At 41.3% G+C, this 20,003-nt stretch overlaps 2 protein-coding genes across 3 annotated transcripts; one reads left to right on the top strand and one right to left on the bottom strand.

Moving 5' to 3' along the window:
* Positions 1 to 350: 350 nt before the first annotated feature.
* LOC121738723 (condensin-2 complex subunit D3-like) lies at positions 351 to 15,554 on the bottom strand. Of its 2 annotated transcripts, XM_042130951.1 has the most exons (21): positions 14,814 to 15,554; positions 14,569 to 14,729; positions 13,890 to 14,009; positions 12,316 to 12,459; positions 10,655 to 10,745; positions 10,246 to 10,349; positions 9,683 to 9,835; positions 9,222 to 9,368; positions 8,770 to 8,922; positions 8,050 to 8,222; positions 6,992 to 7,148; positions 6,567 to 6,696; positions 6,314 to 6,394; positions 5,772 to 5,906; positions 5,133 to 5,307; positions 4,629 to 4,778; positions 4,116 to 4,252; positions 3,682 to 3,882; positions 2,196 to 2,269; positions 1,311 to 1,448; positions 351 to 772 (listed from the first exon to the last, which is right to left on the bottom strand). In XM_042130951.1, the coding sequence occupies exons 1-21, from the start codon at positions 15,466 to 15,468 to the stop codon at positions 575 to 577; spliced, it is 3,477 nt and encodes a 1,158-aa protein (XP_041986885.1). In that variant the 5' UTR covers positions 15,469 to 15,554; the 3' UTR covers positions 351 to 574. The 2 variants fall into 2 exon arrangements, with proteins under 2 accessions (XP_041986885.1, XP_041986894.1); XM_042130960.1 differs by lacking the exon at positions 351 to 772 and having other exon boundaries at positions 1,316 to 1,448; positions 3,678 to 3,882.
* Positions 15,555 to 18,193: 2,639 nt separating this feature from the next.
* Positions 18,194 to 19,876, top strand: LOC121738736 (transmembrane protein 177). The gene is made up of 4 exons (XM_042130972.1): positions 18,194 to 18,433; positions 18,828 to 18,964; positions 19,103 to 19,194; positions 19,273 to 19,876. The coding sequence occupies exons 1-4, from the start codon at positions 18,276 to 18,278 to the stop codon at positions 19,840 to 19,842; spliced, it is 957 nt and encodes a 318-aa protein (XP_041986906.1). The 5' UTR covers positions 18,194 to 18,275; the 3' UTR covers positions 19,843 to 19,876.
* The last annotated feature ends 127 nt before the right edge of the window (positions 19,877 to 20,003 follow it).

Here is a 20,003-nt window from a genome sequence, read left to right as displayed (position 1 = left end):
GACTAAATTTTTTAATCAAATAGTATTTGTACGCGTTTTGGGGCATTACACCAATTTTTATAACATGAAATCTAGCTTGTCGTCTATATTATGAATTATGATTATATGTATCTTTGGACGGAGCTTTTATCTGGCAGCAGGTGCGGTCCGAAGGGGGGGGGGGGGGGGGTCACAGGGGACATGACCCCCCCCCCAAAACCTAAGTTCAAATTAACAAAAAAATCTTAACAAATAATAAAAGGAAATTTCTAGCTATCCCCTAACCACCACTGAGTCCTTAGACCTTAGACAGCTGTCAACCCAGAACCGTCCGAGGGCGCAGATAAAAAAAATATATTAGTGAGTGACCCCAACCCAAAATTTCAGGCTGCGACCGCGCCTGTCTGGCAGTCTGTTTTGTTATACGAAAAATTATCGCCATAAATTATTTTAAGGTTATACATTATCAACTGGTATAGAGCTCAACCACAATATCACAATGTAGTCCGCATGCAAATTGTCCGCATCTTGTCGCATAGAAAATCCGCGCGCAGGAAAAGGGCCCAATTTGTAGCTAACCCCACCACTACCGACGCTAAGCGAGTAATCGGCGTCGTCTTGCGGGCGTGGCGCGGGGGGCGGGGCGCTTGCGTACGCGGGGCGTGTCCGGCTCGTGCGGCGCGCTCGTGCACAGATTGCGCGCGTTTCCGAACGACGGCTCCAGCCCGATCGTCTGTTGGAACTGCCGCACGCGACCGACTAGCTCCTCATCGTTCTCTATTAGCTCCTCGATCTGAAATATAATAACAATATAGTTGATATGTTGTAACGTTGCCACACAAACCGGGCCGTACCTAATGTCTAAACCGTTTTGAGATTTAAACAATCGTATGAGAATTCCGCGTCGTCTCTAACAACGTCATTTCTCGTTTGTAGAGTAGGACGCGGCATTCCGATTCGTTCGATTGAGTCTCAAAACGGTTTCCTGGTACGACACCTGTGGCTTTATAATGTAAAATTAGTCAGTTATTTTTTGATTAACCGATTTGTTCTGTATTAAAACAACTATATTATTTTCTTCACTTTCATATCACACATCACACTAATATTATAAGCGAAGGTTTCTGTGTTTATGTGCATGTATATTGTATATATAGTATGTTTGCTACCACTTTACAAACTTTGTAAACCCAAACAGGCGGAATCTATGCCCAAATTTTAGATTTAAATCATTGAAACACAGCCACAAAAAAAGCCCAGCCTAGCCTTAAACCGTTAAAACACAAACCAAAGGTTTCTTTTGCCAAAAGACTTTTGTACAAACAGCCTACCTCGTGCTTGTAATCGGCGAGCAGGTCTGTGGCGAGACGCACGAGGTAGGTAGTGAGCTGCCCGCCCTGCGGCGACACGCGCGCGTACAGACGCAGCACCGCCGGCACTAACTCCTCCGCTACCGTGCGCTTCATTTTCTGTACAAGCATACATTATTTTAGAAGTTAAAATAACACCGTAATATTGTAAAGTTGCATTCCTGACCGCAAACCAGAAAAAAGCGATAAGCTAGATGTCATTTGAACGCCTTTCGGCGTCAAGCCTGCGATAGTTTGTCAGCCGCTCTTCGCGTTTCGCAAAGTTAGGCCGCGTTTCCACTGACGCGGAGCGGAGCTTAACGGTGCCGAATTGACCAATCACCATGCTCGAAATCTTCGCTCCGCTTCGCTGTCATTCCGCTGGAATAGCACGATTGGTCAGTTCGGGCACCGCTAAGCTCCGCTCCGCGTCAGTGGAAACACACCCTTAGGGCCTGTTTCACCACTTCCTGATAAAGTGCCTCATAGGCTATCCACAACTTATTTGACAGATTCTCAATACTCTATCTGACAAGTTAAATGGTGGATAGCCTATCCGGCACTTATCAGGAAGTGGTGAAATAGGCCCTTAGTATGGAATATCATAATATATAATATATATTTTTTATTGGTAAGGAAAACTTACTTAATTTAAATTAAAATAATAGTAAGATATGATAACATTAATTTAGAACCAATTACAAGTCTTTGCAAATGAATTACAATTTTGAAAAGGAAATATGCTCACCTAAGACTTATTATTAATCTAAAGATTATGCGAACAATAAGAGATAAAGTTAAGACTTATTTATAAGAACTTGCTACGGTCGAGCAAAAGAACAAGAAAAAATATATAAAGTGACTTACATGTGACACAATATTAGTGGTCACTCGCTCCTGTAGATCATCGATGTCTCCGTCGCCGGCTTTGTCTGGTTTTTCTGTAACAATTTTAAAGTTTACATAACGGTTGACACTTGACAAGTTGACAGACTGGGCCAAAGACGTTGCAAATCTATACATATTATAAAACAAAGTCGCTTTTTTTCCCTCATGTCCTTTTGTTCCCTTTAATCTTTAAAACTACGCAACGGATTTTGATGATTCTTTCAGTGTTAGATAGCCCATTTATCGAGGAAGGTTATAGGCTATATTTTATCACGCTAAGACTAATAGGAGCGAAGCAATAGAGGAAAATGTGGAAAAAACGGGGAAAATTATTTGAAAGGGCTAACTTGAACGCGCTAACCTCAGGAACTACTGGTCCGATTTGAAAAAATCTTTCAGTGTTATATAGCCCATTTATTAAGGAAGGCTATAGGCTATATTTTATCACGCTAAGACTAATAGGAGAATGTGGAAAAAACGGGGGAAATTATTTAAAAGGGCTTATCTCGCGAACTACTGGAACAATTTTTATGTTATTTGGCACAGTAAAGAAATAGACCACGTGTAGGATCATAGGCTATCGATTTTAATCATTTTTTCAGTGGCTATATATTTTACGAGATTTTGCCCGCGGCTTCGCTCGCGTTAAGAAGTATCATTATATACAAACTTTCATCCCCTATTTGAACCCCTTGGGGTTGGAATTTATCAAAATCCTTTCTTAGCGGATGCCTACGTTATAACATCTACCTGCATGCCAAATTTCAGCCCGATCCGTCCAGTGGTTTGGGCTGTGCGTTGATGGATCACTATGTCAATCAGTCAGTCACCTTTGAGTTTTATATATATAGATAGATACCCGTGCGACGCCGGGGCGGGTCGCTAGTATCTTAAAAAACGTTGTCATTCTTGTACGGAAGCCCGGTTGGCTCACGGTAAACTTATGAGAAAGAGGCGCTACACAGACCCATTTTCAACATGTATGCTACAAACTTGAATACAAGTGTACCGATAACTGGTAATTTCACAAGTTAATTTTTAACTTGTGCACTCGTGAACTGGAGATAGGGACAAAATGGCGTCATACAATAACCCTAGGCTTCGCAGCCGCATCTTTATAGTTGGCCCCAAAATCTGTCGGTCGACTTGTAACGCGCTAAGTAGTTCACACTACTACTCTCGATTATTATGTATAGAAATAAGGGGTCAATTCTCCTGATTCAAATGTAGCTTCGAGCGCAGGCAGTCTCAATCGCGAGACTGAGCGCAGTGTGACACACCGTCTGCGCTCTATCTCGATATTCGAGGCATGCGAATTGAACCAATAGTACGTACAGTCGCGCGATGGCGTCCTCGTCCGCGGCGGCCGCGAGCAGCTCGCGCGCCAGCCGGCACTGCACGTGCAGTCGCAGCAGGCCGCACTGACAGCCTACATTCAAGGCACGAGAACAAGGACAATACTTACTGGGCAGCCTCATCCGCGGTCCACAGAGCAGCGCGATGGCATCTAGTAGCGCGGCGGGCGGCGGCGCGGCGGCGTCCTCATCCGCGGCGGCCGCGAGCAGCTCGCGCGCCAGCCGGCATTGCACGTTCAGCCGCTGCACCGCCGACAGACGCTGCAGCATCACGTCGTATATCAGCTGCCGCGCGTCGTACGACAGCGCCTCTGTACATAAAGAACGTTGGTTCATGGTTGAGGCAACTTATTTACATATCGGTCTTTTAATAATAATAATCAATCATCAAACAAATCAAAACAAAAAGGTATTGGTAAATTAGCGATAAGTGAATTTTTGTGCGCCTCGAAAAGATACACGCCGGCAATGTAAGTACGTACGAAATTGTGTCGTCGGCCGTACTTTAACGCTTAGTAGAAAGTCAAACAGGTGACAGACTGACCGGTGTCGACAGTGTTGTAGTGGACTATACAGTCGACGAAGTGGTGGTAGATGGCGTCGGGCGGCAGCGCGCTGGTGACGTAGTACTCCGCCGGCGACCGCACCGCGGCGTCCTCGTCCGAAAGCAGCGCGCAGTATCTACGTCAAATTGAGGACTGAAACTTATGCACTGAAACGTACCACCTAAAAACATTAGTTTTTTCCTACAAACTTTTTTTGGTGTGGTTTTTGGTGACGTGAGAGTGTGAGAGGACGGATGTTTTTGTCCTTCCCCCCTCAGACGTGATGTCCTAGATTAAGGGTTAATCCGTCACTGCCTCAGAGTATCAGGTAGGACTAAATCCAGATATTAAAACGACGACAACTTTGCACTGGGTTACTTAAGATTACTTCTTCATGATGCCATTTTTGGACTGTCAGCATTTAACGCTCACATTGTTAAATAGCAGAAAATTACGTTTGAAATGAATCTAATGTAAGTTTATCATTTATTTAGTCATCGTCAATACCGTACCTGTAGTATAGCGGCGTGCGCAGGCGCAGGAAGCCGGCGAGCAGCAGACGCGTGATGGCGCGCGCCGCCGCCCGCCGCAGCGCCACCGCCCCGCCCACCGCGAGGCACGCGCACACCGTGTCCAGCTGCGCCTCTACTATGCACGAGTATCTATAAAAGTAAAAACCAAGCATTGGTAAAATAACTTCTTATACAGAAAATTATTTAGTTGCGGCGTTCGTTACTAAACTTATCCGAATGGGCTGAACCGATGTGCGCTTATCCACATTAAAATATATCAACACGATTTGGGAGTATACCTAATACCTATAGGTATACCCTCAAACGTACCAAAGAGATTACTATCCTGAATCGCTTCTATCGAGGTTTCCCAGACCGGCGTGACATGCTATACAACCTCAGAACACTTCTAAAATCTGTGTATACAACCATACGCGCAATTTTTGGTACAATTTGAAAAAAAAAATCCCTTAAAGTTTTATGACAGTGCAATTGAGCACCGACCTGGTGGCGCAGTCAGTGAGCGCCAGGAGCGCGTTGAGCCGTGCTGCGAGCGGCGCGGTGTCGTCCCGCAGTAACGCAGCGAGCGGCGGCGCGATCGCGGCGGCCGCCACGCGCGACCGCACGCACAGCCGCCCCGCCCCCGCCACGCACAACGCGCGCCGCGTGTCGCACCACTCTGCGAACAAAATATACACAATAACTATAACATTGGACAGTGTACTAATAAAATATTTACACAACTAATACACTGTCTGCTAGTCTTTATCTAGCACATTGAAAAAGTCATACTTGTATAGTAATATGCTGTTTAAATATTATTATTGTAGCACAGTACACACACACTACTTAGCTATATGTTTTGTACCATCGAAGAAATTGATTCATAGGCAGTTGACGGAGATACGGAATTTTTTTACTTGGAATATTATGTCAATTCAATGTTAACTGTTAGCTGTGATCTTTTGGATAGGTTTAACATAACATGACCAAATTACGCAGGTCCGCCATATGCCTATAAATCAAGTTCTCTCATAGAATATGTGGATACGATTTACTGGTATTTAATTTTCAACTCTAACCTAATTAGCACAGAGTGCTAATTTCAAAGTCTGTTGTAATCCCAGCGCGTACAGTACGCACCTGGCGGCGGCGCGGCGAGCGCGTCGAGGAACAGGCGTAGCAGCGCGGGGTCGGGCGGCGCGCGCGCCACCAGCGACAGGTCCGCCGCACGCACCCACTCCGACACCTCGCCGCCCGCCAGCGCGCGCCGCTCCGCTACAATAGCACGTTAGGTTATTTTTTTAAATATTATCACAGCACGGTTGTCAATTTTTTTATGAAATAAGGGGGCAAACGAGCAAACGGGTCACCTGATGGAAAACAACTTCCGTCGCCCTTGGACACTCGCAGCATCAGATGAGCTGGTGCGTTGCCGGCCTTTTAAGAGGGAATAGGGTAATAGGGGAGGGTAGGGAAGGGAATAGGGGAGGGTAGGGAAGGAAATAGGGGAGGGTAGGGAGGGGAAAAGCGTAGGAAATTGATCCCACATATAGGATATAGACAATAAACAATGTTATAAGTCAGGTCCCAGCCACAAACTTTACGGGACGTCTCAACTCTCAGCTTATACTCGATTCAAACTGCGCTAAGGAATGAATAAGCGCAGTTACCACAACACTCACATATCTGCATCAGCTCCGTGGCCCAGTCGATGTTGTCGGGATCGAGCTGCGCGGCCAGGTGCACGCAGGCCGGTCTGCAGCCTGAAATATACTCGTACAATACGTTTTAACCGAATACGCTGCGTGAATATCTTTACTATCATAAAAGTCATACATTAACAGTCGCATTTAACAGTTACGCCTAGACTGTAGTGCAAAATATTTAGTAATTTTTACTATATTTTCAACGTTACAAAAAATCTCAATTACTCACCATCATTAGTGACAGTCGCGAGTCGCCGCAACAGTCGCTGTCGAAGGTCGCGCGCGTCGCTCGCAGGCGCGGTCGCCGCCCACGTACCCAGCAGCTCCAGGACTAGCGCCGCCGCGCGCCCGTCTCGCTCCTGCACATGAAACACATGTAGATAGCTGTCTCGCTCTTTCACGTATAAAATATTTAGACAACCGTCTCGCTCTTTTGCTTATAACTTGTTGAAATTGTCATCTCGCTTATTTACATAATATCTTTTTTATCTCGGAAATATTATGCACGGCCTTTGCGTGGGAAACGAATAATGCCACAACGAAGTTGCGAGCTACAACTAATAAAATAATATTTTAGAGAGAGAGAGAGAAAGAGAGAGAAGATATTCGTATATTATAAGTACTAATATCTTCTCTTTCTCTCTCCATACATACCAGGTCATCATCCTCCAGCGTGCAGTAGTATGCGAGCGCGAAGTGCAGGTCGGCGCCGCGCACGTGCTCGGCGACGCTGGTCAGCAACACCAGGCTCTGCAGGTCCCGAGCGGGCGTGTGGCTCAGGTGCGAGCTGCCCACTTCCAGCAGATCGGCTCTGGAACGAACATACGTTTATTTAAATAAAGTTGTAAGCAATTTTACAACGTAAATAATATAATATGTACTTCCGTAATTACATCGCTAAAATCGGAAAGTTATGTTTCGACCCCTTTTTTTCTTCTATAATCAAAATCAAAATATTTTTATTCAGAGTATTTTTTTACAAAAATATTTCCGAACGTCGTTACTAAGGTGCCTACCACCGGTTCGAGAACTAACCCGGCGAGAAGAGTCGGCGTAAGAAACTCGCACGGAGCCATCTTTTACTAAAAAGATGGAAAATTACAATTTAAAACATATATAGTGCACCAAGGCTTTAAATTAATGTCAATGGGCGCTGCTGGTGAAGGAGAACTGTCAAAAATGACGTTTTTGTATGAAAACAGCGTTAGTTCCTTTTCTCTTGGCAATGCGTAGTGCGAAAAATACAGTGGACGTACGTTTTCCACAACACATTTTTTGTTTATGTTACAAAATGTTCGAAGTCAAAGTTTCTGTTAATTTCTTTATAATGTCACAGACTACGAATAATAAAAACTAAGGAAACGTAACTCTCATACTTCAACCGTTTTGAATTTGGTTCCTTTTCGCAAACTAAAATATGACAATAGCTACGAAACACTAACACTCAAATTTTCGGACTAAAGCCGTTGACAATAATTTTTGTCACTTCTATAAATACACAAAATTGTGTACCGAATACATGCATAATAAAGTATGCATGTATATGGGTCTCATTTTGTAGACTCACAGAGCAAATTTTTGACACAGTTACTCGTCCTTAGTTTTTACTTTTTATTTTTCGTAGGTTACAGTGGTGTTGATGCCATTGAAAAAATTACTAAATTATTTTAATTCTTGTTTAATGTGTTTGTGTGTCACGGACTGTAACTCACTTGATACAGTTACTCTTGGCGAGCATGGCGCAGGCGGTCTGGAGCTGGCGGCGCATGTTGTGCCGCACCACGCCCTGCAGGAACATCCACGGCAGCTGGTCCTCCGCGTCGGGGTGTCTCCGGAGACGATCCAACAGGATCTGCTGGATGAACCCGGCCACTTGCTCTTGGATCTGAAATGTTGGCACCGAACTTAAAAACGAGATGTTCATGAATAGAATAGACAATTCTTTATTTTTACAACTTGAAACTAAACTTAAAACACAGGAAAATTATGTATACAAATAGGCGGTCTTACTCATAAAGTTACCATATACATAGCGGAATAGAGCAACAATCTCGAGCTGTCAAACGAAACCGAAATTGGTTTCATCTGTGTGTAAAAATATGTGTACGTATACACTTACACAAGCATGATTGAACATGATTTCTATGAGATTAAATTGTCAACGTGCGACACGTGCCGACTGGACGTCAAAAAAAGAGTGCTGCTGTCATGTTTTTTTTAATCACACGTCTCTTTTTACCAGAACGGATTTGTTGCTTTGTATTCATTTCCATCGTCTATGGTACTGCGTGCATTGAAACGTCATATTTTCTCCGCCTGACAAATTATAAATGACGAAGCTCCGTCCGCACCGTACGCTCCAATTCCGACCCGGTGGACGCGCAGCTTTAATGTTATTGTTTGTATGCTGTAAGTTTTCAAAAGATACTGACCTTGACCTCAGGGTCAGCCAGCTGGTGCATGGGTCCGGCGAGGAAGGCGTCGACCAGGGCGTCGCAGGGCGCCGCCAGCAGCAGCTCCCCGAGCGCCGTGATCGCTGCTACGCGCACTATGATGCTCGCGTCACGGCATAGACCCACCAACATCTATGTGTTAAAAATATGTTAGAATGTAAACTAATTAAATATGTACTTGTAATGTAAATTATTTTATTACATTATGTTTTAACTTCTTTTAGAAGTCCAACGTAATGATTAATATAATATAATGTATTGGCCGGCAAGTTGATTAAATTTATGTACATTTTTTAAATATATTATTTTATAATATGTATTTTGCACAATACCTTGAAAATATTAGTTTAAGTTTTCATTTATATTTACAGATAATCGTGGGATACTTAAATAAACAGATTTGAGGTACAATCAAGTATTTTTTTACGTACAGCGTAGTCGGTGCGTGCACGCTGCGTGCTCGTGAGCAGTCTGCGTGCGAGCGTCGCCGCGGCGCGACGCACGGCCGCGCGCTCGTCGCAGCCGCCGCGCGCCGCTGCCGCCGCTATACGCGATACCGTGCCCTCACCTTCTAGATCCTGTTAATATTAAACGTATTAGTGTAAATGTTAATAACAACCTATTTTGTGGCAAAACCAAACAACAAAATAAAGTTACATAAATCGGCTAGTCGGCTATTAGGAAGTGGTGAAACAAGCCCTTAATATTTACAAGCTCCGCTCTAATCGAATGCTGATGCCTGATAATAATGTTACTTGGGGCCTGTTTCACCACTTTCTGATAAAGTGCCGAATAGGCCATTCACAACTTTTTTGACAGATTCTCCATACTAGACCTGTCAAGTTAATTGGTGGATAGCCTATTCGTATGTATTTAGGAAGTAAGTATTTACCTTAATCGCGCGTTGCACGTGATTATGCGGCGAGTTCAGCGCATCCGTCAGTACCGCGAGCGCGCGTGCCCGTAGCGTGCCGGACGCGTCGCTCGCGCGCTCGTACACCGCACGCAGCAGCGCGCTGGCCGAGACGCGCGTGCGTACTAAGGGCTGAAAACGATTATTATTACGTCTTAAGCTGGCTTCTCACCGCGCGTTATATCACGAACCGCGCCGCGCCGAGCCGTTTTGTACGAGCGAGCACGAGCCAACAAGCGAGTCCGCGCTACCCGCACGCACATGGGCGTACCCAGGTAGGGGCAGGGGGGCCAGCTGCCCCCCCTTGGAAGATAATATAACCGTCAATTTTCCAGGCAAGTTGGAATTAAAAACGTGTTACCTACTCTGCGCAAAAGGAAGTGTTGGAAACAAAACATGTATTCCATCTTCTCGAAGCAGGTATTTTTTTATTATACATCCAGTCGACAGAAAGTAATTGTATTCTTAGTCTACATCTCATATTAAAAGAAAAATACATTATAGGATACAGAAATAAAATTTAAAAACAGAACAAATCTCACATTATCTGTTTCAGGTGCTAATTGAGTGTTGTCGTCATCAGTTTCTGTTGTTTTTTCTTTATCTACTTCCATGTCGTTATCCTGAGACACCTTTTCTTCAGCATCTGCAAGACCAGCACTGTTTGAAATGTTTCATTTTTCTTTATTTGTCGGATAAGCACACCGACGCGACTCTGTAGTCCTTACTCCTTTTTACGTGGCGTGGCAGCTGTCTCAAATACATTATCTATCTCCCTAGTGCCGAATTTATATTTTTTATTAGTGTAGGCCACTTTATTTCCGTCGCCCCATGTACGTTATCTGTAGGGCCTCTATGGAAGCTGCCTAGACCACGTGGCCTATAACGGATTTATAAGACAAGTAAGAACAAGCAAGTAAGAGAACACAGCCCTAAGTTATCAATACATACCTTCTTTGTCATTTCTATGCTGCTGTGCCCCAAATCTTGCATTGAACTTTTCAGAATCAGCATCAATACTTAGAAATTTAGCTATTAATTCCTGAAACATATTTTTACATTAATTGTATAATGGGACCAAGTTTCTAATTTGGTATTTGGTAATACAACAACCAACCAACACACATCAACCAACTGTCATATTTTCTTTAAAAAATCTATACTAGCAAAAACACAATCTTATAAATATATAAAATTCTCGTGTCATAATGTTCGTTCCCGTACTCCTCCGAAACGGCTTGACCGATTCTCATGAAATTTTGTGAGCATATTGAGTAGGTCTGAGAATCGGCCAACATCTATTTTTCATACCCTCAAGTAATAAGGGTTGTTCACTCTTAATTTTTTTTTTAATTTTTGGACGAAATTTTGTTTTTATTTTTTTTATAATGTGGCATTAAAAAATACATACAACCCTAAATTTATACTTTTTTATCACCAACCCCTATTTTTTATAGCCATTTTAGTAATTTAATCATTGTTCATCCCCAGTCGATAACTGATCAATCGTCATTTCATTAGTTATAAACTAAACTTTTATTATAGTTAATTTAGGTTTTTGTTTCTGAAAATCATGTTAATTTAGGTTTTTGTTTCTGAAAATCATGTTGTTGCTATGTAATTTTTACAGGCGTTCTAATTTTTTTTATTTTTACTAATTGGTAGGCGGTAGTTGATATATTCTTGTATCGTCCATTTTCTCTTTTGTGCACTGTAATACAAAACAGTAACCTTAAGTAAATATTGGGGACTTGCAAGACAGGCTGTGCCTAGTGTTAACCCAAAGTAGAAGCTAAGTGTGATAATGTAAAATGGTATGAAATAAATGAATTATGAATTAAAACTGAATTATGAATTATTGTTACTAGAGATCACCCAATGGTCGAAATTCGACCTTAGTTTCAACGACATTAGGACTACTACCTATATTTTGTAAAAAATATTGACTTTATCATTATTATTTTTTTAACTCTTGTCTTTGGTACTTAGCTGATCTCAGACTGGCCGTGTAAGCATTGTCTAATAGCAGCTAATAGTATCTTAGATTCAATAAAAAAAAAACTATAAGTAATCCGTTTTCAATTTGTCAACTTGTTGTCAACAGACTTCAACCATAAATAAAAGAGTATATTTCGTATGTATAGGCTTGCCGCTTGTCACTCAAAAATCTGTCATTTCTCATGTGAGTGTGTTGTAGTGTGTGTAATGTTTTATTTGTTAAAAAAATGTATGATAAAAGCATAATTTCAGAATAATATTAGTTCGATGCACTCCTTCCTTCATATAAACTAGTTATAGTTTATATAAAATATAAACATAATAAAATGCAAAATTTTATGCACCTACGTTTCCCCATTTTTCGTAATAAGGGTTACAAAGTTTTTCATTCGCGTATTAATATTATGATCCCCGCCAGTTGTCTACAGGTGTCACTTCTGTAAATTATTACAACTCGAGACTGACGGCGACCATTGTTTGTGCGTCGGGATAGCGACGGACGGTTGCCATGGTGCCGTACTTATTTAGTCACTGCAATAAAATAATATGGGCGAAATACTTTATGTGGCAAAACAACGTTTGCCGGGACAGCTAGTTATATTATAAATATTTACCAAAGCTACTTGTCTGTGAGCCACTTTTGCGGTAGTGGACAACTTGATCAGCCATTTGACAGTGTCACAGAACAGCTTCTGAGGCAGCAGCTCCATCAGACTGGTTATGAGTGACACTCTAGCTGTGCGGACCTCCACACGTTCCTGTTAAAATAGCAAATTACTCTAATCTTTACAATATCATTACAATTTTTACTCTCGAAAATAAAAATAATACATACTTCTTAGCTGTCTTTATTTTATTATTTATTTAAATCTAGAACCTTGGCCCATATTATATATAGGCACCTTATAGACTAACATACATACATTTATACTAAAACTAACACCAAGCACTAAACACGTATTGTCTGCGACGTGGGGCGCGACGTGTTCGGAAGTCGTCCTCGTAACCTCCTGTAGACGACTCCAATCGGTCAGAACTCCTCCTTCTCGAAGGACGGTAGATGCTGCGTCGGGACCCCACCACAAAGGAGCTAAAATTGACTTTGTAGCGGGACTACAAACGCTCGAACCTCAAGACGAAGTGGGTCTTGCTCCTGATGTAGTCCACGACCTGCTCGGCCGTCATGGACCAGTGCAGCCTGGACACGTACAGCGGCGTCGCAGGAGTCTCACGCCGCAACAGCTGCTCGGGTCCTTCGGGTACGGTGCCGCGATGGTTGCGGACGACGGGTTTCTTCTCCTTCTTCTCGACTTAAATTATAAACCCGTCATTATTGCACTTTTCGGGTGCAGTGCCGGATGGTTGCGGACGACGGGTTTCTTCTTCTTCCTCTCGACTTTTATAAACCCGTCATCATTGCACTTTCGGTCCTTTTCGGAGAGAGGACACTCCTTTGCAGGGGCCTCCTTTTTCACTTTGTTTTTGGAACGCGGGGGAGGAGGCGGGGGGTAAGGGGCGACACATGCGTAGTTAGGCCGCGGCTCCGTTGCAGGCGGGGAGCGGGCGGTGGGGGCAGCGGCGGCGGCGGCGATGACGTGCTCGTGCGTTGACCCGCCTGAAAGTGCTGATGGGCTGAACGTGATCACCTGCGCACCTCGACGGCGGGTGACGTTGGCGGCATCAGGTGACCTACATATTGAATTACCACGCTTTAATTGTGTTAATTCATTACGTAGATCGCTGATCGTAGACTCTGATGCCTGCAGTCTACCTCGAACTTCAGCCAACTTTTCTTTCAGGAACCTGATGTCCTTTAAGAGGGTAACGACGTCGACATGGTCCAGCGTCACGGGCGGCAGCTTTGCAGTTTTTTCGGCACAAAAGCCGGCACCTCATTCGGATCCGTCTGCTTCAGCAGGGATATTATATCCCGCATGCTTTTTTCTGTTCCATCCCTTCGTCGGGATGGCTTATTCGCGCTCTGGCCGAGCATCTCGTAGAGCAAATGCTTCCCCTGGCAAATCTCCTCGCGAAAATATTAATTAATGTAAAAAAAATAACTATTTTACAAAATGACAGATTTTTTACACATTAAACTTGTCCTATATTAGATACCCATTCAACAGCATCTAAGTTGTATTATTTATAAATAAAGTATTTTTTTTTGCAATACGTAAAACATACTCACAAGCCCATCAGCAGTGTAGCACAAATGTTGTATAAGCACCGAGTACCCTTGCATAGCAGTTTCTCCATACTTGTCCAGGAGTAAGGCACAGAATGATATGTATGATGCCCTCAAAGTGTTCTAAAAGTAACATTTTAGTATCAAAAATGTGCTATAACTTAAAACATTGTATAGAGCAGGGGTTTCCAAACGGCGCGCCATGAAAAGGCGAGAGGGGCGCCGTGAGTCGATCCTCTATCATTATCCATAACCACAAATATTATAATATTATGAATTATACAAAGCAGGCATATGATTTAATATTTGTTTATTATTATTTACTTTCTTAACCTAACTATAATCATTAAACATGTTTATTTATGTATCTTTTTGTAATAGTTAGGTAGAGAAGGGCGCCGTGACAAAATATTGACTTGTAAGTGCGCCGCAGGCTGAGAAAGATTGGGAACCCCTAGTATAGTCTGTCAAAAAAGTGAAGACATTAAAAAGTGGCAACATCATAGTGTCATCCCTTTTTTCTTAGATTGATTTGAAAGGGATGACACTACAATGTTGCCACTTTTTAACTTCTTCACTTTTTTGACAGACTATATGTATAGAGCTTCATAATAATGATTGGCGCTATTTTTACAGGTAAGGAGTAATAATAATAATTTTGTCATATTGATGTTTTACTTACATTATTATACCTGGAGTCAACCGATGCAGCTATCAATTTTGGATGCATACACTTGAATAAAAGTTGAATAGCAGACGATTTTGGACTTCCTCCAGATTGACAAATCAAAATATCTATTAGATCAAGAATTACTTCATTTATTCTTGCAAGTTTAGCTCTGTCTGGAAATTTCAAAACCAATATTATGAAAGCAAAAGTAGTTAGAACAATAATTGATTGAAATTTACAAAAATTATGATTCTCACCTATACCCAATTTAGTAACAAAGGCTCCTCCGGTTACATCCACAAAGCTGCTCAGAATATCTTCAAAGTTCATGTCACTTGCACTCAGCCGCAGATTTGTGATAATGTGTTTCAAATCAGCTACAAACTCACACAGTTGTTCGAGCACCCGATTAATGTCTCTTATGAGTTCCGAGCTGTTAAAGTAGGTGTCTTCCTGGTCGATCATCCTCTTTGGGTATGTTAGACTCGAAAGGGAGTTGGCGAACAGTTGGGAGTGATAGACGTCATAGGCTTTATACCCGGGGATAGAAAGAAGCTTGTAATAGACGCGAGAAGCCATTAACGATAAGCCACGCTTGTCCTTGCTAAGAACGTTTTTGTTTCCACTGTCGATAAAATATCCGAGCAGTGCTAGTAATGATTTGTAGTTGATTTTTTGGGACAAAAATGTCCAACATTTTGTTTCATCTTCGTCACTCGAATCCAGCCAGTTGGTTATAATTTTTAATTCCTTTTTCAAAATCGATCGAACGTTCGCAGAGTCCAATATGCTTTCGTAGTCCTCTGGCAGCTCCCCATATTCCAGAAATTCTGAGTAATAAACATTTTGAACCCATTCATCACTGAGATCGTTTAAGCACAACGAGCTAAATTCTCTTACGATTTCGGTCATTTTCGGCGGTACTAAATGTTCTTTTAGAAACAAACTGCTTGTCAAATTAAATTTTAAAATAAAAATAATTTTCTATCATAATAATAATTTACGTAGGTACTGTTATTATTTTTGTTTATAAACTTAACTTTACTTCGAAGTTCGACAAGGCTTTGAATGTGTCAATGTCAGTCAATGACGTTCGGGCTGCCTTATAATAATAATAATAATAATAATAATAATCATTTATTGCAGGCAATAAACCCATATAAAATATATAAAATTAAATTAAATTAAAAGTTAAAATTAAATAGTACATAAACATTGTGAATTTTAAATAATAATACAAATAAAATAAAATGCTACAAAAATATCGTTTAAAAATAATTCTAAAAGTCATTTCTGGTTTCTGTCGCGATGTACCGATAACCAGTAGGCTGGAAACGAGTTCTCCGGACACCCGGCACACACACCGAGAATTTCGTTCCTAGACCATCGCACGCGGGCCCAGAATTCCGCAACTCGTGCCCTAACAACGGCGAAGTAATCGGGAACTCTGGCGTCGGCAAACATGCCCGAAGCACTGCAGTATCTAGGCAGTCTCATAAGAATGCGGTATGCGTTATTATACTGCACCCTGATGCTACTCCTTACAGATTTAGAGCAGTTGCTCCAAAGCTGACACGTATACAGGCATTGACAGTATGCCCTGAACAGTGTCAGCCTTGCCTCAGCGCTGCAACGTGCAAAACGGCGCGCGAGCATGTTACACCGAACGGCCATCGCCCGTCTCTCACGAACAATGTCTTCATTGTCAGACAGATTCTCGGTCAAAATGTGTCCCAGGTATCGGAAACGCTCAACTCGCTGCACTACTTCTCCATCTAAATAAATCGGCGGGACCCTCTCCGGACCCTTGTCAGCCCTAAACACCATCATCTGCGTCTTAGCAACATTGTATTTGAGGCCATGGCTTCTAGCATAGGTCTCACAAATGCCGAGAAGACGTCTTAAGCCTCTGATTGAGGGGCTCAGAAGCACCATATCGTCAGCATAGCTCAAATTATTAATGCAAGTCGTACCTATGTGGCAACCCACACGGGTGCCTCTGAGCTCCTCAATCAGACCATTGACGTACAGGCTAAACAGGTCCGGCGAGGTTAACCCTCCTTGGCGCACCCCACACTCTAATCTAAAATCATTAGAGGTTGCGTCGCCCCATTTTACGAAATTCGTTTGATTTTCGTACCAGTACCTCAACAGATTCACTGTTTGGTCGGTCCTACATTGTAGGAGCTTTTGCCAAAGTAAATTGTAATTTACCAGGTCAAAAGCACCGCTAAGATCTAAAAAGCATGCGTATACGGATGTTTTTCTTTTTGTGTAATACTGAACCGTTGATTTGAGCGCAAATATAGCTGAATCTGTTGAGAGACCGGGACGAAAGCCAAACTGTGCATCATCAATCCTAATATTATTTCTTATGCTAGGGTAGATTAATGTTTCAAAAATTTTTCCTATAATGGTTCCTAAAGAGATCGGTCTATAGTTTTTGGGATTCGAGAGATCGCCAGTTCTATTTTTGGGTACGGGAACCACCATTGTTCTCATTAGGTTTTTCGGCAAGTAGCCTATGTTGGCGCAGATTGTAAAGAGATCTGCCAACATAGGCATCACAGATTCCTTCGCGTGTGAAATATGCTCTAAACTAAGTCCATCGAAACCAGGCGCTTTGCCTTTCTTCATTTTAAGAATAACTTCTGATATCTCTTTAAGAGAGAAGCCACTACAAGCAAAGTTATTCCTATCGACACTAACTTTAGTGGTATCGGTATTATTAGACACGGGCAAGGGACTTACTTTGAAATGGTGTGCAAATAATTCGGCTATCTGACTTTGGTCCTGAACATCATTGACACAGACCGGAAGACCCTGCTCAAAGTTAAGACGTTTTGTCGCTTTCCAAAATTTGGAAAAGTTTCCGTCCGACCGGTGTGTGGCAATGATGTCCATCTTTATTTTCTCTTCATTTCGTTGACACCATTTTAGCTTATTCTTAAAATTTCTCCGACTACTCACCATATTATTGTACAAAGTACCAGATTTTGGCTTCCCATTCCACATCCAACAGTTAAAATCAAATCTGGCCTTTTTGTGAAATTCACGGACATGGTGGTTCCACCCTACAACTTTTTTACTCCTAGCCGGTACATCGCGACTTGAAACACTTTGTATTGCAGCATCTTGTAAACTTAAGCTGCGCGTCCACTGCATCGGAATCGGAGCGTACGGAGCGTCGTCATTTACGAAATGCCGATGGGGTGCATTCGGATTCCGCATCGGCAATTTAGTTATTAATGTATATATGAAATGTGTGCGTTAACGCTTCGGAGTTAAGGTTGGATTTGCTATGTTCAGTTTTGATACTTTGTTTCGATGCGCTTTGACTCTGCACTAAATATATAAATTGACCCATAGCTGCGGCTGCGGATGACGTCATCGGCATAAATTCCGATCTGAGGCACAGAAATGCCGATCCAGTGCACGCAGCACCATACAAATCAATACAAAGCAACAAATCCGTACGCTACGACTCCGTACGCTCCATGGACGCTCCGATTCCGATCCAGTTCACGCGCAGCTTTAGGGCTTAGATATTCATATTTCATTTTTAAATAAAAAAAACCACAGACTCATTCACAGACTACTTAGAAAGTTAGAACTGAAAAAAACTAAAGTCACAAAACAGCTGATATTTCTTGGTTTGTTTTTTGGTTACAAAAATATTCGGAAAACTAAAATATTTTTAATAATATTTTGACTGAACAATGACTACGAAAAAAGCTGTTAGTTGGTTTTTAACAGAACAAGGACGAAATTTTTCATTTGCTTTAATAACCGGCACTAGCATAACCTTAACAGCAGCTAGATATCTTCCTAATACGTTTTTTATCCAGAAATATAAAGAATTCGTGCATTACTACAAGTAAGTCGATAATTAAATACCTATTACTCAAAAAGTTTTAAACTCAATAAGTACCCATGAACTTCGTGTCACTTACACCACAATACCTTGGGAATAGGGTGGCTCCATGCAGGTTACTTTTCTTTTAATTTTGTTACATAGCTGTAAGCCATAACATTGTAATTTTCCATTTTTTTTGCAAAAGATGGCCCCGTGCGAGTTCCCGAACCGGTGGTAGGCAACGTAGTTTCTTCGTTCGACTTTCAAAAAGTGTATCATGATACCCATTTTGAATAAAAAGATATTTTATTTTATTTTATTATTTATTATTTACTTATGTTCTAAATTTTCCTACTGCTATATATTTTAGATAGAACATAGAAGCTAGATATCAATAAATTATAATATTTTTTAGGAATGGCACTCCAGTTGAGCTACCTAAAGAACTCTTGAATCGTTATAATAAATGTCTGGACTTGTTGAATGTAGCAGATGCACACAGAAAGTTAATCCAACCATTTAGCGTCTTTGGATTTGATTTATTTCATGCTGGTGAGTTCAAATTAGTCTATCAATCTCATAAACAAATTATAGACAAAATATTTGTATTTCACAATGAGTATAATATTATTTATTTCAATTATTCCTAATTTGAATAATATAATAATTTTAACACTTTCTGTATTTCAGGAAGTACAAGTTCAAAATTTGGAGCATTGGTTGGAATACCTTGTAATTTTATGTTTAAAACTTTAGAGGATGTCAAAGAATGCAATATTGAGGTTTGTTTGCTATTGTTATCTTCGTGAAGCACATATTAACATGTTGACATTTATTTAAATGAAAATGAATAATTACAGGTCAATCACAAACCAATAGATGTATCAATGGAGACCGGGGAGAAGCTCGGTAATGCTTTAATTTTATCAGAAGGAGCCCAAGAATTTGCAATATGCAGAGAGATATTGATGACACAAAACAAAAAAGTCATGTTTGAGTCAGCATATCCCTTCATCAGCATATTTGCAGTGTACAACATGGGGTGCTTTTTTAACAGAAGGTTTAACTTGTATGCGGCCCCCACGGCATTTAGAGGCACAATGTACACGATACTCGGCTTCTTCGGGGCTGGATTATACTTTTTAATGAAAGACATGACTCAAGTACATTATGAAGTTCAAGTTGATCAGAAACTTGCTGAACTGGGCCCTGAATATGTCAAGAATGGTGTAGAATTTTATGAAAAAATACTGAAAAGAAACCAGGCTCTTCGAGAGTTGATGGGAAAAGAAGGGGAGAGTAAATACACAAAATTGGGCAACGAAAATTATGGTCTGAGACAGCCACATGTAGCTTTAGTACATAGGAAAAAGTTCTTTGAAGAAAAATTGCAGAAAAAAGAAGAGATTGAGTCCGGTAATAATTATTGATATATGTGAATAATATGATGTAGATAATGTTAAATCTAGCTTAGTTGAAATTTTTGTTGATTTTTGTTATAATAATAAATAATTACAAATAAATACTTGATGATTTTCACAAGAATGTACATGATTACTTTAATAAGGCTATAATATTATTGTAGCTGCTT

Source organism: Aricia agestis, chromosome 2, assembly GCF_905147365.1.
Source record: "Aricia agestis chromosome 2, ilAriAges1.1, whole genome shotgun sequence".
NCBI classification, from domain to species: Eukaryota; Metazoa; Arthropoda; class Insecta; order Lepidoptera; family Lycaenidae; genus Aricia; species Aricia agestis.
Note: the sequence above shows the minus strand (reverse complement) of the source record. Positions and strands in the feature narration are given on the sequence as shown.